This window comes from Gekko japonicus, unplaced genomic scaffold (assembly GCF_001447785.1).
Source record: "Gekko japonicus isolate JY-2015 unplaced genomic scaffold, Gekko_japonicus_V1.1 scaffold2421, whole genome shotgun sequence".
Classification (NCBI taxonomy): Eukaryota; Metazoa; Chordata; class Lepidosauria; order Squamata; family Gekkonidae; genus Gekko; species Gekko japonicus.
This window is the reverse complement of record NW_015173748.1, coordinates 90,619-110,979: the sequence shown is the minus strand read 5'-3', so window position 1 is coordinate 110,979 and position 20,361 is coordinate 90,619. Positions and strand designations below refer to the sequence as shown.

The 20,361-nt window shown below is 43.3% G+C and overlaps 1 protein-coding gene across 1 annotated transcript in view; it reads left to right on the top strand.

Moving 5' to 3' along the window:
- LOC107120708 (centrosome-associated protein 350-like) overlaps window positions 1–20,361 on the top strand; it is an 88,538-nt gene that overhangs the window by 53,292 nt on the left and 14,885 nt on the right. Inside the window, 10 exon segments of the mRNA XM_015423478.1 lie at window positions 3,692–3,852; window positions 5,068–5,249; window positions 8,851–8,859; window positions 9,734–9,918; window positions 11,567–11,654; window positions 12,595–12,741; window positions 13,541–13,692; window positions 14,692–14,888; window positions 16,078–16,292; window positions 18,986–19,130. Of these exon segments, the coding sequence (XP_015278964.1) occupies window positions 3,692–3,852; window positions 5,068–5,249; window positions 8,851–8,859; window positions 9,734–9,918; window positions 11,567–11,654; window positions 12,595–12,741; window positions 13,541–13,692; window positions 14,692–14,888; window positions 16,078–16,292; window positions 18,986–19,130 (1,481 nt within the window).

Here is a 20,361-nt window from a genome sequence, read left to right as displayed (position 1 = left end):
CCTCAGATATGTGGACGATACCACTCTAATGGCAGAAAGTGAAGAGGACCTAAAGAGCCTCTTGTTCAGGGTGAAAGAGGAGAGTGCAAAAGTTGGCTTGAAACTCAACATCAAAAAAACTATGATCATAGCATCTGGCCCCATCACTCCTTGGCAAATAGAAGGGGAAGTCTTGGAAGCAGTGACAGAATTCACGCTCCTGGGATCCAGGATCACTGCAGATGGTGACTGCAGCCATGAAATTAGAAGACTCCTGCTCCTTGGGAGGAAAGCTATGGCAAACCTAGGTAGTATAATAAAGAGACATCACTCTGCCAACAAAAGTTCGTATAGTCAAAGCGATGGTAGTCTCTGTAGTAATGTATGGGTGTGAGAGTTGGACTGTAAGGAAGGCCAACCGCCAAAGAATAGATGCTTTTGAATTATGGTGATGGAGAACACTCTTGAGAGTCCCTTGGACTGCAAGGAGATCAAATCAGTTGATCCTAAAGGAAATCAACCCTGACGGTTCCCTGAAATGCCAGATACTGAAGCTGAAGCTCAAATGCTTTGGCCACCAAATGAGAAGGGAGCACTCATTGGAGAAGACCCTGATGCTGGGAATGATTGAAGGTAAAAGAAGAAGGGGACAGCAAAGGATGAGATGGTTAGACAGAGTTATCGATGCAACAAACCTGAAATTGAGCAAACTTCGGAGGACAGCAGAAGACAGGAGGGCCTGGTGTGATGTGGTCTATGGAGTTGTGAAGAGTTGGACTCGACTGTGCGACTGAACAACAACAATAACAAGTATCAGTCATTCTAACAGCTTAAAGAATTTTTTTAATATGTCAGTTTAGGATCTGGGACAGGATGAGGCTATATGCTGTTGGTGAAATGCATCCAGAAAGAGAGTAGGCTAGAGTTGCCAACCCCTAGGTGGTTATGTAGACAGGGGGAACAGCTATGAATAGTTAACTTAAACAAGGTTATACCATGCAAAAATATGTAATAAATAATTAAACTTATATAATTATAAAGGTTATAAGTGTGCTTTATCCCAAATATAATAGTAAATGTAAATAAGATATAATACATAGACAACTACATATAAACCAAAAGTAAAATTCAGTCTCTAAGATGTCCATTCCAAACACTTGAAAAATATGACATAGGAAAACCTTCCAAAGAATTATCCTGCTGCATAGGAAAGTTCACTTCCTCCCAACTTCATTAGGGTGATGAAGCCTGTAGCAAGTAACAATTTTAATTGGTAGGTTAATAAAGATATTCAGATAATGCCTCATGCAACATGAATATTAGTTGTTAGATTAGTTGTTAAGAACATAAGAACATAAGAGATGCCAATGTTGGATCAGGCCAAAGGCCCATCCAGTCCAACACTCTGTATCACACAGTGGCTAGAAATACCAGTGCCATCAGGAGGTCCACCAGTGGGGCCAGGACATTAGAAGCCCTCCCACTGTTGACCCCCCCAAGCACCAAGATGACAGAGAATCACTTGCCCCAGAGTCCCTATCTATACCTTGTGGCTAATAGCCACTGATGGACCTCTGCTCCATATGCTTATCTAATTCCCTTTTGAAGCCGTCCATGCTTGTAGCTGCCACCACTTCCTGTGGCAGTGAATTCCAAGTGTTAATCACTCTTTGGGTGAAGAAGTACTTCCTCTTATCCGTTCTAACCCGACCGCTCAGCAATTTCATGGAGTGCCCACGAGTTCTTGTATTGTGAGAAAGGGAGAAAAGTACCTCTTTCTCTACCTGCTCTTTCCCATGCATAATCTTATAAACCTCAATCATGTCACCCCTCAGTCGTCGTTTCTCCAAGCTAAAGAGCCCTAAGCGCCTTAACCTTTCCTCATAGGGAAAGTGTTCCAACCCCTTTATCATTCGAGTTGCCCTTTTCTGCACTTTTTTTATGTCTACTATAAATAGTGTTAGTATTATCTTCTCCCCATAGTTTTATTTATAAAATTCAAATATTATGAATTTCTTCTCGTGTTTACAAAGGATCCATAACTTTATCTTTGGGTCATGCTGAAAGGGCCTGCCAAAGGATTGTCTGGCTGCACCCTTCCAGTAGCACCACATCAGCAGCATTCTTTTATTTGATTGATTGATTGATCTAAATATTTTATCCTGCCTTTTTGGCGCGTTTGTCTTTCGGTGCCGACACACTAGCTGCAGGAGTGGGGGTGGAAGACATGTCTTTCCCCCTCTTTGGTTCTCCTTGCGCCGGTGTTAAGGCTTCTCCCCTCTCAGAGTCTGAGAAGAAGCCCTCCGAATCATCCTGTTCCGACATGCCCCAGTTGGAGTGTCGGGCGGGAAAAGAGAAAGGTGGAAGGTTGAGGAGGTGGTGGGATTAAAGTTGTAGAGGAGAAGGGAATAACAGTTTAGGAATCAGTGTAGTAGAGAATAGGATACAATTTGAAGAAAAAAACAGTTGGAAAAATAGTTGGAAAAAAGGCACAAGTGCCAACAGATTGCTGCTCTCCCTACTGAGGCAGGAACAAAACTGAGTTGAGGGTCGTGTCCCACCTAGAGGACAGGAAGTGAAGTTTTGGTTCCTGCCTCCCTAAGGAAAGGGTGGGAAACACCCAACAAGATGTCCTTCGCTCAGAGGGAGAATTTTCAGGCATGATGTCCCATAGTGAATGGGAACTGTATAAGAGCACTATTGGGCACTGTTTTAGAACATCCATTCATTTCAATGAAACTTTACTCAGACAAAGGTTCCAGTAGGGTGGTGAGTGTCATGGTTTTTCTTCTAGTCCAGAGCCATACAGTTTTTGTTTTCTGTTCTACCATTCAGCTCAACCAAATTTGAAGCCTTCCTCTGTCCCAAAGAGCTTTCATTCTACAGAAGTAGCTCTTCCACCAACAGAAGAATCACATGTTGGAGGAATGTTCCTTGGACAGGAAAAAGGCTTCAAACTTGGCTTTGTAGAGTGATAGGATGCAAGCCTTCAAATATATCTCATGCCATGTTTGGTAGCCCACCAAAGGCGTAATAAAATTCCTTTAGATCTCTGCCTGGAACAGGACTTGGGTGTTGTTAAGCTTCTGATAGGCCATACTATATGTAGCTGCCAAATCACAGCTTGTGTAGGCTACCCTGTTTTAGTTTGTCTTGGGGGTGTATGTTCAGATCTACCCCAAACCAAAAATATACCCGAAAAATACCTCATTGGTTTTTTTCTGGTAAATTTCGGCATCTGGTATTTTTTTTGGGGGGGGGGGATCCCTGATATGTTCAGGAATTACCGGTAGATCCGGAAAACAGTGCAAAGGCTGGAACAGATTCCTCCCGCCTCTCAGCTGTTTGTCAGGCTACTACTGCAGTCCCTTTAACGTTTAAATGGACTGCAGAAGACCGTCGGACGATCAGCTGTGCTGGCAGGGAGCAGATCGCTTTGGCCTGGCTCCTCAAGTGGCCTCGTTTAAAGGGGGCTGCAGTAGAAACCAGCCCAAGGATCAGCTGTGCTGTCATGGAGAGGATCACTATTTGCCTGCACAGCTTCAGGCTGGCTCCTCATGGAGCCTCATTTAAACGAGGCTGCAAGAGAAGCCAGCCCAAGGATATGATAATAGACATATGTTCTTTGGCCATCCCTCTACGATTTTCTTCAGTCTTGTCTTTACAGTCCTAGTAATTCATCCGTGTTCTTCTGTTATACCTGTTTATGAAGCAGCAGCAGTCACCAGGAAAGTCCATCTGTTCCATTTCCCAAGGAGACCAAAGAAGTTTCCCATCATGAAAAATCAAACAGTTCTATTGAGAAAGAAGGTCTGACAGCTGTGAACAATTCCCTGCAGACTAATAGCATTCCATCCATCCCAGACGAGAGAGGTGAGTACTCAGATGAGCACTGCTAAAAGACTATTTGTGTTCTGTCCCTGCCTCTATCAATGGTGTTTGTGACCGGCTCATGCAGAAAACATATAACAAGTGGTAAAACTTTTCTCTGGCTGTTTCATTTGTGTCTGCATGTGCAGGGTATCCTAAATTACTTTTTGGCAATTTTTGCCTCATATCTGACACTACTGATTCTGCACTGGCTTTTCCCTCCATTGCTTTACCAAGCCCATGTTGGAACAGAAATTCGCCTCTGCATTGCATGCTGCTGTCACTTTCTTTGATCACTGGCTTTTATGGTACCCTCTAGACTGCATGCCCGCTTTCCGTTTCTTTGATCATCAAGTTTTATGGTACCTCCTGTATAGATTTATGGCCGTTCAGAGGCAACTTTGCAATCAGTACAGTACGGCATTGCCCCGGAGTATTTGAATGTGGTTTTCAGCTGTACCTTTTCTGTTCCAACATGGGTTTGGTAAAACAATGGAGGGAAAAGCCAATGCAGGATCAGCCACCATACCATTTGGTTTGCCACACGGGGCACTGGCTGTGAGCCACTGGCTAGCTGATTGTTCTCTCATTTTTCTGGAAACCATTAGATTTTTTAAAATTTAAAACATTGAGTTAGCCTCTACGGTATTGTGTAAACTGAAAGGAAGACGCAAGGAAGGCTTGGCCCTAATTAGGACCCTGTATCTGACAAGATGGGAATCACAGGAGGACAGAAGCAATCTGAAAATCCCACCCCTCAAAATTCCAACCCCTCTGGAATTCAATAGATGCTCGGGATCTTGAGCCAGCTGATTTCTCCCCCCCCTTTCTTTAACTAATGCTCACTGGTCTCAACATTCCATTGCTTTGGGGGCATGTTTATGTCTCAGCAGGCTTTTCCCACTCTTACTCATTTAATTAATTTACAGAGACATATTTTTCTTGATGCCTGAGGAGCCCCTTTTGTTGGTAGAGATCTCACCTTTTGTGTGGGTGGCTCCATTGTGTGGCTTTTGTTATCCACACACAAGCCAGCTAGTTTGCTATTGCATTGTGCAGTTATTCACACTTGCACAATACAGTTTGGGCCATTGACTTAAGGAACCCTTACACAGATTGCTCGCTTGTTAAGCTGTCTGTTCCTGCATAGGGACAAAACCTGCTTCACGGCCTTTCTGGCTTTCCCTTGAGAATAAATCTTTTGGACTTCCTCTTCAGATTCAACTTCTGTTGCAACAGAATATTCCCTGAAATTTGATTCCATGACAGAAGATGAGATGGAAGAGAAGTCCTTCCGGTCGTTGCTACCCTCTGAGAGTCACCGACGGATCAGCTTGAAGAAACACAGTCACCATGGCTATCCTGATCAGGAAGCGTCTTCTAGAAAGATGCCCTTATCTGTCAAGGCAAGTATTCAATATTTTGTGCCCTCATATGTTTGGGACTCTTCTGGTTAGTTTTTAATGACCAAGGATTTGTTTGTTTGTTTTGTACATATATTTTATTATGTATTTTATTATTATTTTGATATATATGTGTGTGTGTGTGTGTGTGTGTGTGTGTGTGTTAAATGTTGTCAAGTCACTTCTGACTTATGGCGATGGTATAAATTAATGATGTCCAAAACATCCTATCATTAACAGCCTTAATCAGGTCTTGCAAAATGAGGGCCGTGGCTTCCTTTATTCAGTCAGTCTATCTCATGTTGGGTCTTCCTCTTTTCCTGCTGCCTTCAACTTTTCCTAGCAATATTGTCTTTTCCAGTGAGTCTTGTCTTCTCATAATGTGGCCAACGTAAGATGGCCTCAGATCGGTCATTTTAGCTTCTAGGGAGAGTTCAGGCTTGATTTGATCTAGAACCCACTTTTTGGTGGTCCAAACACCATATTTCAAATGATTTGTCTTTTGTTCAGCTTTCTTCATTGTCCGACTTTCACACCACATAGTAATGGGGAATACTGTGGTATGAATGATCTTGATCTTGATCACTGGTGACACATTCTTTATCACTTAGGGATCTTTTCTAGCTCCTTCATTGGCTGCTCTTCTTAGTCTCAGACTCCTTCTCATTTCTTGGTTGCAGTCTCCCTTTCGGTTGATGACGGAGCCAAAGAGTAGAAAATCTTTAATAATTTTTATTTCTTCATTGTTAGCCTTAAAGTTGTGTAAATCCTTAGCTGTCATTACTTTTATCTTCTTGATGTTCAGCTGTAATCCTGTTTTGGCACTTCCTGCTTTAATCTTCATCAGTAGTTGTTTCAAGTCCACTATTTTCTGCCAGTAATGTGGTGTAATCTGCATACCTCAGACTGCTAATGTTCCTTCCAACAATTTCATCTAAATCTAATCCAGTTTTCCATATTATATGTTCTGCATAGATTGAAGAGATAGGGAGATAAAATGCATCCTTGTCTGACACCTTTGCTCATTGGAAACCATTCCTTCTCCATATTCTGTCCTAATAGTAGCCTCTTGTGCATGAAAACAATCAGATATTGTGGCAAACCCATTTATTTTAAAACCAACCATAGCCTGTCATGATCTACACAGTCAAAGGTTTTGTCGTAATCTGTGAAACATAAACTGATTTTCTTCTGTAATTCTTTCATTTACTCCAGTGACCACCGTAAATTTGCAATATGATCTCTAGTACCTCTTTCTTTTATGAATCCAGCTTGAACATCTGGAATTTCTCATTCCATATATTGTAACAGTCTTTGTTGTAAGATTTTGAGCATCACTTTATTGCATGAGAAATTAATGTAATGGTCTGATAATTGCTGCAGTCTTTGATGTCTCCTTTGTTTGGAATTGGAATGTAGACTGAGCATTTCCAGTCTGTGGGCCATTGTTTTGTTTTCCATATTTGTTAGCATATTCTTGTTAAGATTTTTATGGACTCTGCTTCTGTGGCTTGGAATAACTTTGTTGATGTTGGATTTGGGGATTTGTTCTCCCAATTGCCTTGAGTGTGGCTTTCACCTCACTTTCTAAAATTGGAGGTTCTTCTTCAAAAGGCTTTTTGTAGAAGGAATTTGTTATCCTTTCTTCTGTATAGCTCTTCAGTTTATTGCTCACTGGAACCTGACTCAGTTTCTCATGTTTTACTTCGCTGTCCCACACATTGTAAGCTTCATCAACAACTTCTTGATCCTGTTATTTCCAACATTACTGGCTTCCCAGAGAGAATTAGTATTTACTCACTGATAAATCCATCAAACTGATGGAACTGGTGGCTGAGTATCTGGCTATTGTGTTGCGTAGGGGTAATCATGTTTCTAAGGTTAGGGCAGAGAATATTTGATTAATTTTGTCCTCATGTGCTGCTATTCTTTGATATTATTTTATTGTTTTATCTGGACAGTACCACTCGCATTTTGACTTTTATCTATGTAAGATCATCTCTATATTTTATTATATTTTATGCCATTAAAGGTTATTGAAACTTTAACTTTATTTATCTGTTTAGTCGGTGTATTTCCATTATGATCATTCAGCATGCCTAAACATGCTTTAATTTTTCTCTTGATTTCTTAGATCTTGTGGAACAGATCTCTTGTTCTTCCTTTTTGTTCTCTTCTGTTTCTTTACACTGGTTATTATAATAGTTCTCTTTGTCCCTACCTGCCAGTCACTGATAGCTAAATTTAGACTTCTGATTCTATTTCTGTCACCTTTTACTTTTGCTTCTTATCTGTTATTAGCAGTGTTAAGAGCTTCATCAATCATCCATCAAGGCTTTTTATTTCTTTTGGCTATAGGAATAGTCTGTATGCATTCTTCCTTGATAACATCTTTGCTTTATACTCATAGTTCTTCCAGTTCCCATTCACTTGAACTTAGTAATGCAGATCTGTTGTTTCTAAACTCTTCTGGAATGTTGTTTAGATTGTATTTTGGCATTATGAATATTTTGGTGTTTTTCTTCAGCTTTGTTCTAATTTTTGATATTAATAATTCATGGTCTGTATCACAATCAGCTCCTGGTCTTATTTAACAGATAGAATAGAGCTTCTCCATCTTCTGGTTCCGGTTATGTAATCTATTTAATTTATATATTGCCCATCTGTTGATGTCCATGTATGCAATGGTCTGTTTGGTTACCTGAAACATGTGTTCGCAATGAACATCTTGTTGTCTTCACAGAATTCTGTGAGCTGCTGTTCTGCTTCATTTCATGCTGGCTCTTTTTGTAGCAGGTACTCATTTGGATATTAAGTGACACACCCCTAATGTAGCCAATCCTCCAAGAGCTTACAGTAGCCCCTGTAAGAAGAGCTCTGTAAGCTCTTGGAGGATTGGCTACATTAGGGGGGGTGGCCTAACATGCAAAGGAGTTCCTGCTACAAAAAGAGCCCTTTAGCCCATATTTTCTGACTATAGGTGAAATAAATCACCTTATTGATGCCTTACTCCAAAGCCTTAGATGATCTCTCTCAATGGTTTTGTGTAAATGTTAAGTAGCATTGGGGACAAAGTTAACCCGTATGGGGTGCCGTAGCATCAATATAATGGAGTCCAATTGTTGTTTTCCAATATCACCTTCTGAAAGTGGCCAGCCAGAAGGATATTATGGCTAATGGTCTCAGAAGCTGCTGAAAGATTCAAGACAACAAGCAAGGATGCACTCCCACTGTCAGTCAGAGCAACCATCTCAAATCTATGCCTCAACCAGGACTGAAATGTTTTCAGATAATCTGTTCCTTCAAAGACCATCTGAAGTTGTAAGCACCCTGCCCAGGATTGTAATATTGGCCATTGGACAGCTGGAGGCAAGGTTGCTCAAGCCCAGGGACCCCTTCTTCAGAAGGGGTCTCATGACCACCTCCTTCAATGTACCAGGCATGACCACTCCCCATCAGAAAGGTATTTATAATGTCCTGGACCACTTGACAAGCCCAACACAGATCAGAAATATCAGCCAAGAGGGGCAAGAGTCACATGCTAACCAGGGTGGGCTGCACACTTAGAATCAGTTTGTCCACTTCATCATCACTTCAGCAGGCGAAAGTCATCCATAAACCTGATGTCAGATTGCACTCCAGCACATACTGAGATTGAATTGAATTAACTGCAGAGCCCATGTCTATAACAGAAAACTGTAGCAGTGGATGGTTTAGTGTCAGAGTGTATGCTTTGCATGCAAAAGATCTCAGGTTCAGTTCCTAACATTTCTGGTTAAAAAGCATGAGGTAGTAGGTGATGTGAAAGACCTCTACCAAAGACCCTGCAGAGTTGCTTCCAATCAGAGAGGCAATGCCTATTTTGATAGACAAGTGGTCTAACTTGGCACAACTTCATGTGTTCATCCTCTGGGCTCTGAAATTCAAGCCGTCTCACAACCCAGAAAACAATGACAGAGCAGTGAGCCCACTTTGCCTCCATCTCTGTCAAAGTAACTGATATGAGGTGCTCTCACTCATGCTCTGTTGCATTCCTTCTAAGTTTTCCTCCACTTGCACTCCAACCATCTCCCTAGAAGTTTCATCACTCTGAGCACCTCAGTAAACCACGGAATATTCTCTGTGTTCTGCCAGAGGAGAGAGGGTGCTCAGAAGCAATTATCACCACTAGCCATGCCATCTCTGCTTTCTATGGGTCAACCAGGGTTTGACAGGAGCACTAGCTTTGCTAACAAGAAAATCCCCTACAGATATCAGGAAGTGTTTCAAAACACAAATGTTCACTTATGCCCAAAATGGGCTTTTTGACAGATTCCCATTCTACAGTGTTAGGATATTTGTCAAATGGAGGGGCATGCCCCTCCACTGACATCGCTTGCGTTATTAAGGGCAATCTTGTCTCACTTTGATATATGGCAAAAATAAAAGGATTCCAGGTTGCACTATGAGAATTAACACTGTGAACTATGTTCTTGTTTCAGGAGCTGAGCCTGCCATTCTCAGGAGGTCAAAACAGTTTTTCCAAATTCACAATGGAAATGGTGCGGCAATACATGAAAGAAGAAGAAATGCGGGCAGCTCATCAGTCCTCGCTTCTCCAGTTGCGCAAGAAAGCACTGAAAGAGAAGACCAAGGCTGAGTTAGCCTGGCTAGAGCTCCAAGAAAAGTATGAGAATCTCGGAAAACATGATAGTTTGTAATACTAGTGTTCCATCCTGGGGATTTATATTAAGCCGTTCAACTCTGCCAAATTTTGTTTCCAGCCTCCTCCTACAAATGTCGGATTGCCATGAAAGAACAACTAAACACAGTTGTGTTTTTCACAGTGATTTATCAGGAAGTGCTGCTCTGGAGCAGGGTTGGTCATCTTGTACCCATGAGTGAGCACTGGTATTGAAGTAACTTTGCCAGGGCCACTAGGATCCAGATAAATGTAATCAAGATATAAATAAAAGTTTTGCTTCAGGTTTTCATTTGTAAGAAAAAGAAGCAATTAATTCACCTGCACATGTCAGATGACTTTATTGTACTATTGTACTGTTGTGTGCATTTTGTAAAAGGCCATCTGACTCTTGAGGGGGAATCTTTTGGGAAGCACGTTCAATCCACAGCCCCCTTAGTTGATGATACAAAGACCTCCAAGTGCTTGGTATTTGTGAAGCCCTTTGTCACCAACTGATGACTAGGAGCCAGTGTAGTATAACAGTCGGAGAGTTGGACTAGCACCTAAACCACCAAGTTTCAAGTTCTGCACTACCATAAAGGTCTTGGAGAAAAGGGGAGGGAGATTTAATTGGAAGCACAATGTAAGAGAATCCCCTTACAATGAACAGGCATACATCAAAGCACAGCTGTGATGATCAAGTGAGGAGAGAGCCATGTGCACCAACTGAAGGTTCTTGGAGGAGGGATGGGACAAAAATCTAATGGATGCAATAACTTTGCCGGTCCTGGCAAGCAGTCATGGAGTTCAGCTCCTGCCAACCTAGCAGTTTGAAAGCAAGAAATTGCAAGTAGATAAATAGGTACCACTTCAGTGGGAAGGTAACAGCGCTCCATGCGCCTCGGTGTTTAGTCATGCCGGCCACATGACCACGGAAATGTCTTCGGACAGCGCTGGCTCTTTGGCCTTGAAACTGAGATGAGCCCCACAACCCTAGAGTCGGATTCGACTGGCTTTCAAGCAAGGGAACCTTTACCTTTAACCCTGCTCTAGAGAGTCTCCATGCTTTGATCCTTTGAACCGCTATGACTGCAAAGAGATGTGGTCCAATCCTGAACGATACGGTGTACTAAGAGCCTCTACTCTCAAATGAGTTGTTGCTTGTACACTACCAAGAACAGCTGACATTGACAGCTATGTAGAAGGGGTATTGCACTGAGCTTTTCCCTGGCTAGAAAATGGGAGGGCGAGACAAGGAAAGGACAAGACAAGGTATGACTGAATCAGCCTATCAGATAGCTTACAAAGTGCCAGGTTGCATTCTCTTAAAACCAACCAGCTTTTTGTGGAACTCTCTGCACCACTGCAAACCCACTCCTCTCATCTTCGATAGTTACCTGTTAGAACAGGGCTACCACAGACACAAGAAATCACTGGTTGGACCTGCAACACTTTACTTGCACTGGGTACTGCAGCGCATTGCATTGTTGCAGATATTTTTATGTGCTTGGACAGCTATGTGTATCTTCTTAGAGCTGGGATTCCAGTCTGTGTGTTTTTAAACTCTCAGAATAAAAGTGTTGCCCTGCCCTGAACTGGTGCAAGCTATTCTGTTGAAAATGTGAAATTCTTCTGCTGTTGATTTTCCTAGGCACTTGAGAGACAAAGGAGAGGATGACAAGATGCCACCTATCTGGAAGAGGCAGCGTGGCCTGATTCTGAAGCTCCAGCAGGAAAAGGTAAAAACTGCTGTGAAGCTAGGGTTGCCAGCACAGGGCTGGCAACCAGTGGTCCCCTAAGCCGAGTTAGTGTGAGCTAGCTCACAGTTTCTTAGCCTCCGGCTCACACTGTTTTGTCTTAGCTCAGGAAGGAGGGCTCCAGAGCAAACGAATTTACGCAGCAGCCAAATCGCTGGCTTACAACTTTTATGCCAGAAGCTCACAAAGTAGAATTTTTGCGAGCTTGACTCCACAGCGTAGAGAGGGAGCACTGCTGGCAACCAGCAGGGAATTCACCGGTAGCAGGGCCCTCCTTGCTGGCAACATACAGCCATCGCTGGAGACACTCCAGCATTCGGCCAAAGCTCTACTGATATCCCTCCAGGTGTGACCAGCGGTGACGTCCTCATCACATTGCTGGTGATGCTTTAGCATTTGGCCAAATGTCTGCTGTTTAACCACTGAGTTTTGGCCAAATGCTAGGGCATTGCCAGCAATGCACTGATGTTACTTCTGGATGCACTGGAAGTGATGTTGTCATGTTGTTGCCTGTGATCGCCCCTCCCCCATCTCCATCTCATTTTCCTCCTGCTGCCCAGCTGCTCCCACTGAAGCAGCAGACTTGACATTCCTATTTGAAGCCTAACTTCTGTCAAACTGAGATACTGCTGCTGGTCGTTGAGGTCTGAGCCAGTGTGGTTGAGAGGCAAAGCTGAGCTGGCGCTGTATGATGCCAAAGCGTGACACATCAAGAGCACTGAAAGGCTTGTGGCTCTTGAAGAAGCTCCCAGGAGCACATTTATTCGGAGAATAAAAGGAACAGTTGATGGGGAAGAATCTGCCGAAGAGTAGATGAAGAACAAAAAAAAATGAGAAGGTGGAAATGAGCAAGCAGTAAACCTGTGAAGATGAGAATGTTGCTACTCCTTTTTGTTTTGTTTTATTGTACTTACTTGTACAGGCAGAAATTAAGTGTCTTCAGGAGGCTAATAAGGCTGCCCAGAAAGAGAGACAACTGATCCTCAAGCAGCAGGAAGAGATACAGCGAATATGCCAAACTACTACTAAACTGCAAGAAAAACTGAAATCTGCAGTGGAAAATAAGCTGGTAAGGTGCACTGCAGCAGTATCTTGTTAATGTCCTTTGTGCCGCTGCAGTTCTCAATTTTAAAAAATGAACATTATCTGGAACAGAAAGGAGAGCTGTAATTTTTGAAAATAAATAAATGAAATTGAAAACTCTCTGTCTGATCTTTTGAGCAAGATTAATTCTATAAGTGACCTGTAAGAAGATCATCATAAACATAAACATAAAGCAAGTCATAAAAATATCATAAAACAGAATTCAGCAGCCCAAAACAGTCCTCAAGGTAAAAATGAAATGACTTTAAAAGAGGATACCCCTCAGTTAACCCTTTGGCAGAAAGAACTGTTTTAGCCTGACACCTAAAGGACAGTAAGGTGGGCATCAGGTGAGCCTTAAGGGCTCCTGGGGCAAGGTGCCACTGCTGAAAAAGCCCTGTCTCTGGTCAGCATCTGTCCTGCCTGTGAAGGTACAAACAGCAGGGCTTTAAAAGAAGATCTTAACTGGTAGGCTGGACAGTATGCGGGGAGGCAAGCCTAATAAACCTAGGTAGCACTTTATTCAGGCTAAAGATATTGATTAAAGGAGAATAATTGATACGTGGGAAATTTTAAAACATGACAATTCTTAAACAATTCCATACATTTTTCCAGCTCACAGCAGATGTTGGTGCTTCAGCTGTGTGGAAACTAGTTTCCCATAAAATAACTGTGTTTCATTTGTATGCATTTTCATTTTTCCATTTGAGTAGCTGAACGTCAGCACTAGGAACTGGCGTAACGTGATGCCTCTCGTTGTTGATATTGCTTGACTTTTTTGACAGGAGCCCTGCAGTGAAGGTGATGCAAAACGAACTCATTCTCCCAGCCCACTGCCAGTGGATGCAGAGACCTGCAGCCCTTCTTCTGCCTCTAGCAGTGAGACCCATAGTATCATGCAGAAATTAAAGAAAATGCACAGCCGGGTGGACAAGAAGTAACTATTTTAATTTATATTGGTTGAGGTTATCTTTTTATTGTGAAACTTTCAGGCATAAGAAATGGGTTCTTAATTTTTTAGGCAGTCTGTAAAATTACATTAGCAGAACTTTGGAATATGCACCAGGTTTTCATACGTACACTGGTATTTTTTAACCCTCTGCCAGACCATCAAAAATATCTCTGAAAACTGGGGAAGTCTCTGAAGAGGCAGCCAATACCATGCAACAGGCTGCCATCATAACTAGAAAGGGGGTGCTCCTTCCAGTGCATGCATGCAGGAAAGTCTTTCAAGCACACATATGGAGCTCTTTGGATCCCAACCTACAGAAAGGGAAAAGAAATATAGTTTCTGATGCCCCAGAAAAGGTTACTTGTACCTGTTTCCAAGGTTATGGGTTCACAGCTGCTTTACTGTGGAGAAATTGTCAGTGGTTCAAGTTATTTCATGTGTCACATATATTTAGTATGTGATGGAAATCTTCTGAACTGAATCCTTTACCGATATTGTGATAAATGGCATAGGAACCCATTGTATTCTCATGACATAGATATAAACTGGGCCTTCTCTTTGTAATAACCCCCTCTTCCCTGTCTTTGTGTGGTCTTTAGTTTTGGGTATAAATGGATCTACCAGTTGAATAAGCATCTGACAAAGTGACCTCTGAATAAATGTTGTTAATCTTTAAATTGTCAGGGGACTCCTATTTAATAATGCCTTTGATTACTTTAACCTCTTATAACTTGGGACAGTGGAAAGAAAATTCGTACTGATGAAGGTGGATGCATGTCAACTCATCAGCTGTTTCCCAGAGAGTTATACCATTAATTAGACCATGACCTCTTAGCAATGGGGTACACTGATGAAAGAAGCTTGAGTTGCTTATATTCCATGAGTAGTCATTACGTTTTACCCTATCTTGAATACAGGTTAAGGTATCTTGCTGCTACAGCTTTTGGTGTGGGTGATTGATTTCTTAATGCTTTGTTTTGCCAGATTCTTAACAAAACGAGAGCAAAAACTGATGCAACGGCGCCAGCATGCTGAAGAACTGCTGCAGTGGAAATGCCGTCTAGATACAGAAGAAGCAGAGATATGTCAAATAGAGAGACATGCCTTGGCTGCTTGGGACAAAAAACTGCTGGAAACAAAAGCAAACAAAATGGCAGCAGGGGACCAGCATGATCAGAAAGGTAGCAGCAATGAAAGGAAGCCTGAGAAAGGGAAACTGAAGCCCTAGGCAACATTCAGTGCGGTGCCAGCTATGTGGGCAAGACCCATGCACTGACCTCCTGCAACCTTGGGTTTCTATTAGAGGGATTTTGCCTGTGATCCTGCTTGGGAGTTGAAAAGTTCGCAGACGGAGAGTGATTTCAGCAAAGCGTACTTTATTCGATCAGGAACAAGACGACTTTGGCCGGCTCGCAGGCCGTCTTATATCCCCCGAGAAACCGCCACCCAAAACACACCCCTACTTCTCTATAGGTTATTTACAGTGGCCGAGAGTCCCATAGGCTCTCGGCCGGGAACCTAGCCCCCTGATTGGATCCGCATAGTCCATTGTCTCTTGGAGCGAAGCTCTGCATTTGTCTCTGGACTTGTCTGGACTTGTCTGGACTGGATACATTACAGGAGTATATCCTGCTAGTATCTCTGGCACTTATTTACAAGGAAATCCATTTAGATTTACGATGTAAATAACTATGCGAAGGAATACTGAAATATACAGAACTCTCCCCTCTCTATCTGTGCTACTTCATACACTGTTTTCCTGCAGTAAGAAGATCTGTGGCGTTTCTCACAAACACACACACAGCATTCCTAAACTGTTAATTTGAGACATTCATTAAAATGTGGTTTCCCATTTAGGATTACACTGGATGAGTAAAAGCAAAATTCTGTGAGAGTGGTCTAAGTGGCCCATGCTTAAGGCTGCAATAGTAGCCTTATGTTTAATGCTGCAGTAGTAGCCCTATGTTTATATAGCATTTGAAATTGAGAGGTAGGGAACCTTTTACTGCTCACCCCTCACCCCTTTTTTGGTTCACATCACCAGAAGATTAAAAAAAACCATGCACATCTATCTGGGGTCTCTGCTTTTAAATGCTGGGGTGGTTGATTGATCACAGAAGCCATCATGTTATAGCTATGCGTTTGTGCTATGAACAGTCAATGTGTTTTCATACTTTTATTCCATTGCATTGGAATACCCTCATATGTTTGTGTGTGCTTTTTTTAAAAAAAAATATCTGCCTAATGGGTCTGTGTTATCCAAGAATGGGGGTCAGATTTAGGAGGGTAAAAGACATAGAGTCGTTGTAGATGCACATGAAGGGGGGTGTGTTCTTGCTTGACTGCTGTTACTCTGCTATTTCATCTCAGAAACAGCCAATGAAGAAGATTCTTCAGCGCCGCCTTGTTCTCGCTTCAACAACGGAAGCTCTGTCCCAGAAGAACTGGGGAATCTAGCTGTTGAGTCTGGCCCACCAAAGGTCTCTGAGGTCCAAGGGCAGTTGGGAAGTCCAGATCATACTGCGCTTATGGAAGGAATGGTTTATGTGCAGGAAATTGAATCTTCTGCCTCCCCTGGAAAACTTGTGAGTGAACTTGTTCATCACTGTACTAAAAACCATGCCGAAACAAGGTTCTCCAGTCACCATTCTTGAAGTGTGGGCTTGGTTTAGGCATATTGCTGCATTTATGTATGTATGTATGTATTTATTTCTTAAATTAGATTTGCTCGCCAAGCCTTCCGTACAGGTAGGGCTCGGGGTGGCCTTGCAAATCAAATTTTTTTACATCAATAGAATGTACATACATGTGTTCCAGGAGGCAATTATGGGCATGAGGACAAGGGAGAAAGGTGGAGTTATTGTAGGGAGCAGGAGGCTTTTGGTGCCTGAAGGTGATGAAGGAGTGAAGGTCACGGACAGGAATGTGTCTAGGTGCAAGAGATAAAAGGGGCATGGTCATGAAGGGTTTTAAAGGTAAGGCTGGGGAGTTTGTGTTGGAGCCAGAAGGGAACAAGAAGCCAGTGTAGAGATCTAAATATGACCATTGCCTTAGCAGAGCAACATGAGAAGTGGCAGATTCGGGTAGCAGAGTGCTGGATACGTCTGATGATAGAAGATCAGAGAGGAGAAAGGTGCAGGGATCAAGATGAGAGATGAGCAGAGTGTGAAGCAGAATTTCTCTGATGGGGCAGAGAGGAAGGACTGTGTGTTGTTAGTGGCGTGGCCTGGGGACAGACTGTACATGCAGACAAAGCTGAGAGAAGGATAAGGCCCAGATTAACTCCAGGTCAACCTCGGGAATGGATGTGGAGAGTGTTCAAGGAGACTTAGACTTGGGGAAAATATGAGAAGTTCACTCTTGGACATCCTGAGCTTGAGACAGTAGTGAGACATCCAAACAGGACAGCAGCTGGAGTCTCGGGATGGCTGGAGGGAGAAAGTTGAAGGAAAGGCAGAGCTGGGTTTCATTATTGTAGAGCGGGTCCTGAATGCCATGCAGTATGATGAGATCACCCAGGGGACAGTGTGGAAAGAGCAGAGAGCCACGATGGGGAGAGAGCTGATGAAGTGCTTTCCCTGTGGAAATGATGTTTGAGCTGTTAGACTGGCAGAAGAATTTAGGAAGATGATAACGGAATAACAGAAGCCCAAGGGGTGAATGGAGTCAAGTGAGAGCAAGTGATGATCTGTGCGCTCAGAGACCCCTGGATAGGGGGTTCGAGCGGGATATAAAGTAGAATGTAAAATAAATAAATAAAAAAAAATAAGAGCAGTTTCCGTGGGTGCAGAAACCGGATGGTAGTGGGTCAGGAGATCAGATGGAGCCTGGAGGTGAGAAAAGGCTGAGACAGCGGGTGTGAGTGGTATGCTGTAGGAATTTGGAAGTCAGAAGTCAAAGGAAAATTGGGCAATAGGGGAGAGAGGGAGATTGTATATCGTGCTATGATCCTTGATTCTGGATACCATCCCCACCATCTTTGAACTGAAGATCATGACCAGCTTGAAGCACTTTATTTGTATATTAGAACTGTTGTTTTAGTTTGTTTTTGTTATGTTTTTATATTGGCACGTGTGCCCTTGTGTTAGCCGCCCTAAGCCCGCTTGCGGGGAGGGCGGCCTATAAATCGAATAAATAAATAAATATGTCATAGATTCTAGGTGACATCCCACCCCAATCTGTGCCTTCCTCAGGCTCTGCCCTCAAATCTCCAGGAATATTCCAGGACAGAATTGGCAACCTGGAATATTCCTGGAGATCTGAGGGCAGAGCCTGGGGAGGGATGTCACCTAGAATCTATGATATAGGGGAGAGTTCCTTAAGGAGGAGGCTGTCTGCAAAACATACCTGGGAGATATGGTTTGATAAGTATGGTTCGATAAGCCCTGGGACATGAAGATCTCTAATGGTAACAACCAGCACTTTGAAATGGGCCATGTGAAGCAAATAAGTATCCAATGCAGTTAACACAACACTGGAGTTACATGTTCCGAAGATAGGGCTGCCAGCCACTGGGAATCTTTGGGGGTTGGAGAGTCACCATAAGAGCATCTGCCAGGGCTTTTACATCACTTTCGGCCGCAGAAAGCATAAAGTTTTCGGTGAACACTTCGAGCATCGCTTCTGGCTAAGCAGATGGAAATTATGTCATGACATTGCTGCATGCCATTTCAGCCCTTGAATTCCACACACACACCCAGTTGCTCAGATAGATAAAGGGTGGAAAATGGGGGGCAGGGGCAGTCATTCTCTCACCCGGCAAAACTACCCTATCTGAGCAGCTGATTCCAGAGCGGAGCCTTGCTACAGCATTTTGTACCGATTGATGAGCAGCTGATTCCAGAGCGGAGCCTTGCTTCAGCATTTTGTACCGGTTGATGCTTCTGATATGTCTTCAAAGGCAGCCCCATGTATAGCATGCAAGAGTAATCCTTAATCTGGAGTTTACAAGAGTATGGAGCAGTGCAGCCCAGTCACCAGAATCTAGATAAGGGGCCAGTTTAAGAGCCAGATGCAATTGAAAGAAGACACTCTTAGCAACAGCAGTGACCTACAGATTCATTAACAAGTTTGAGGCCAGGAGCACCCCCAAGTTCTTAACTTGATCTACTACAGAAATCTTGACCACATTCAACCCCATGTTTGGTATATCTAAGGGTTTATTACAATAGAATGCTCTCCATACTTAGTGTGCTAGAGACCATAATGCAAGATTTGTTTATTTTTTTTTAAAGACAAGCTTTACAAGTAGATTGCTTTTTCTTCCCCCTTTGGATAGTCTCCTTCTAAAAGCAGAACATCCTTGTCAAAACAAGGGTCCAGCAAACAGACCCACAGAGCTAGAGGGCAGCAGCATTTACCAGTAAAATCCCAGGAGGTATCCTGTAGTTGGTCTGATGAGTCATTATCCATAACCCAGTCAGGTAAGGATTAGACTTCTTGATGACTACTACAGCAAGTTCAGAGTGTAGGCAGCTAGCATATTATACTCTTAATTCACATTACAAAAACAGTATGTGGTTGCTTAGATGTGTATTTCTGTGGAAGAGAGTATGCATCAATAAATTCTGCTTAGGAATCTTCATTGCATAGTTCTTTGGTGGGGGGGCAGGATGGAGTTGCCTACATAATTAACAGCTGTGTTTAAAAAGATATGTTCTGAAGAACGTTAAGAGGTGCTCTCATAGCACTGGACCCATTCCAGTCCAGCTTCTGTCCTGGCCACGGGACGGAGACAGTGTTGGTCACCCTGACAGAAGATCTCTGCAGACAACTGGACCAAGGCAGGTCAGAGCTGCTGTTGTTGCTCGATCTATCAGCAGCGTTTGACATAGTTGATTACAATCTTCTGACTCACTGCCTTGCCGACATAGGAGTCCGGGGGGTAGTCTTAAAGTGGCTCTCCTCCTTTCTCCGTGGTTGGGGACAGAGGGTGGCACAGGGAGAGAGGATGTCAACTAAGTACCCCTTAATGTGTAGGGTCCCTCAGGGGGCAGTCCTCTCCCTGATGTGATTCAACATCTATATGCACCCCCTTGCCCAGCTGGTACAGAGTTTTGGGTTGAGGTCTGCTACTGGACGGCTACCCAGATACCACCCTGCTTAATTTGACTGAGGGATTGGAGGCTGTGGTGGGATGATTAAAAAAGAGTAGACTGAGGCTGAATCCAGTGAAGACAGAGGTTCTGTGCCGGGGAGGGTGGGAGCGTCAGGGCTGGGGCATAGACACTAACACTGGCGCAGTCCATCAGGAGTTTGGGCGTAGTCCTGATGCCTCCTTAACTATGCAGGCCCAGGTCACTAATATTGCCAAACTGGCATTTTTCCATCTACGCCATGCGGCAATTGGCCAGTTTGGCGTAGTGGTTAAGTGCACAGACTCTAATCTGGGAGAACCGGGTTTGAGTCTCCACTCGCAGCTGCTGGATGACCTTGGGCAAGCCATAGTTCTGTCAGAGGTGTTCATTCAAGGACAGCTCTCGAAAGAGTTCTCTCAGCCCCACCTACCTCACAGGGTGTCTGTTGTGGGGAGGGGAAGGGAAAGGAGTTTGTAAGCCGCTCTGAGACTCCGAGTGAAGGGCGGGGTATAAATCCACTTTCTTCTCCTCCTCCTCCTCCTCATGCTCTGACTTAGTCACAGTAATCCATGCGACA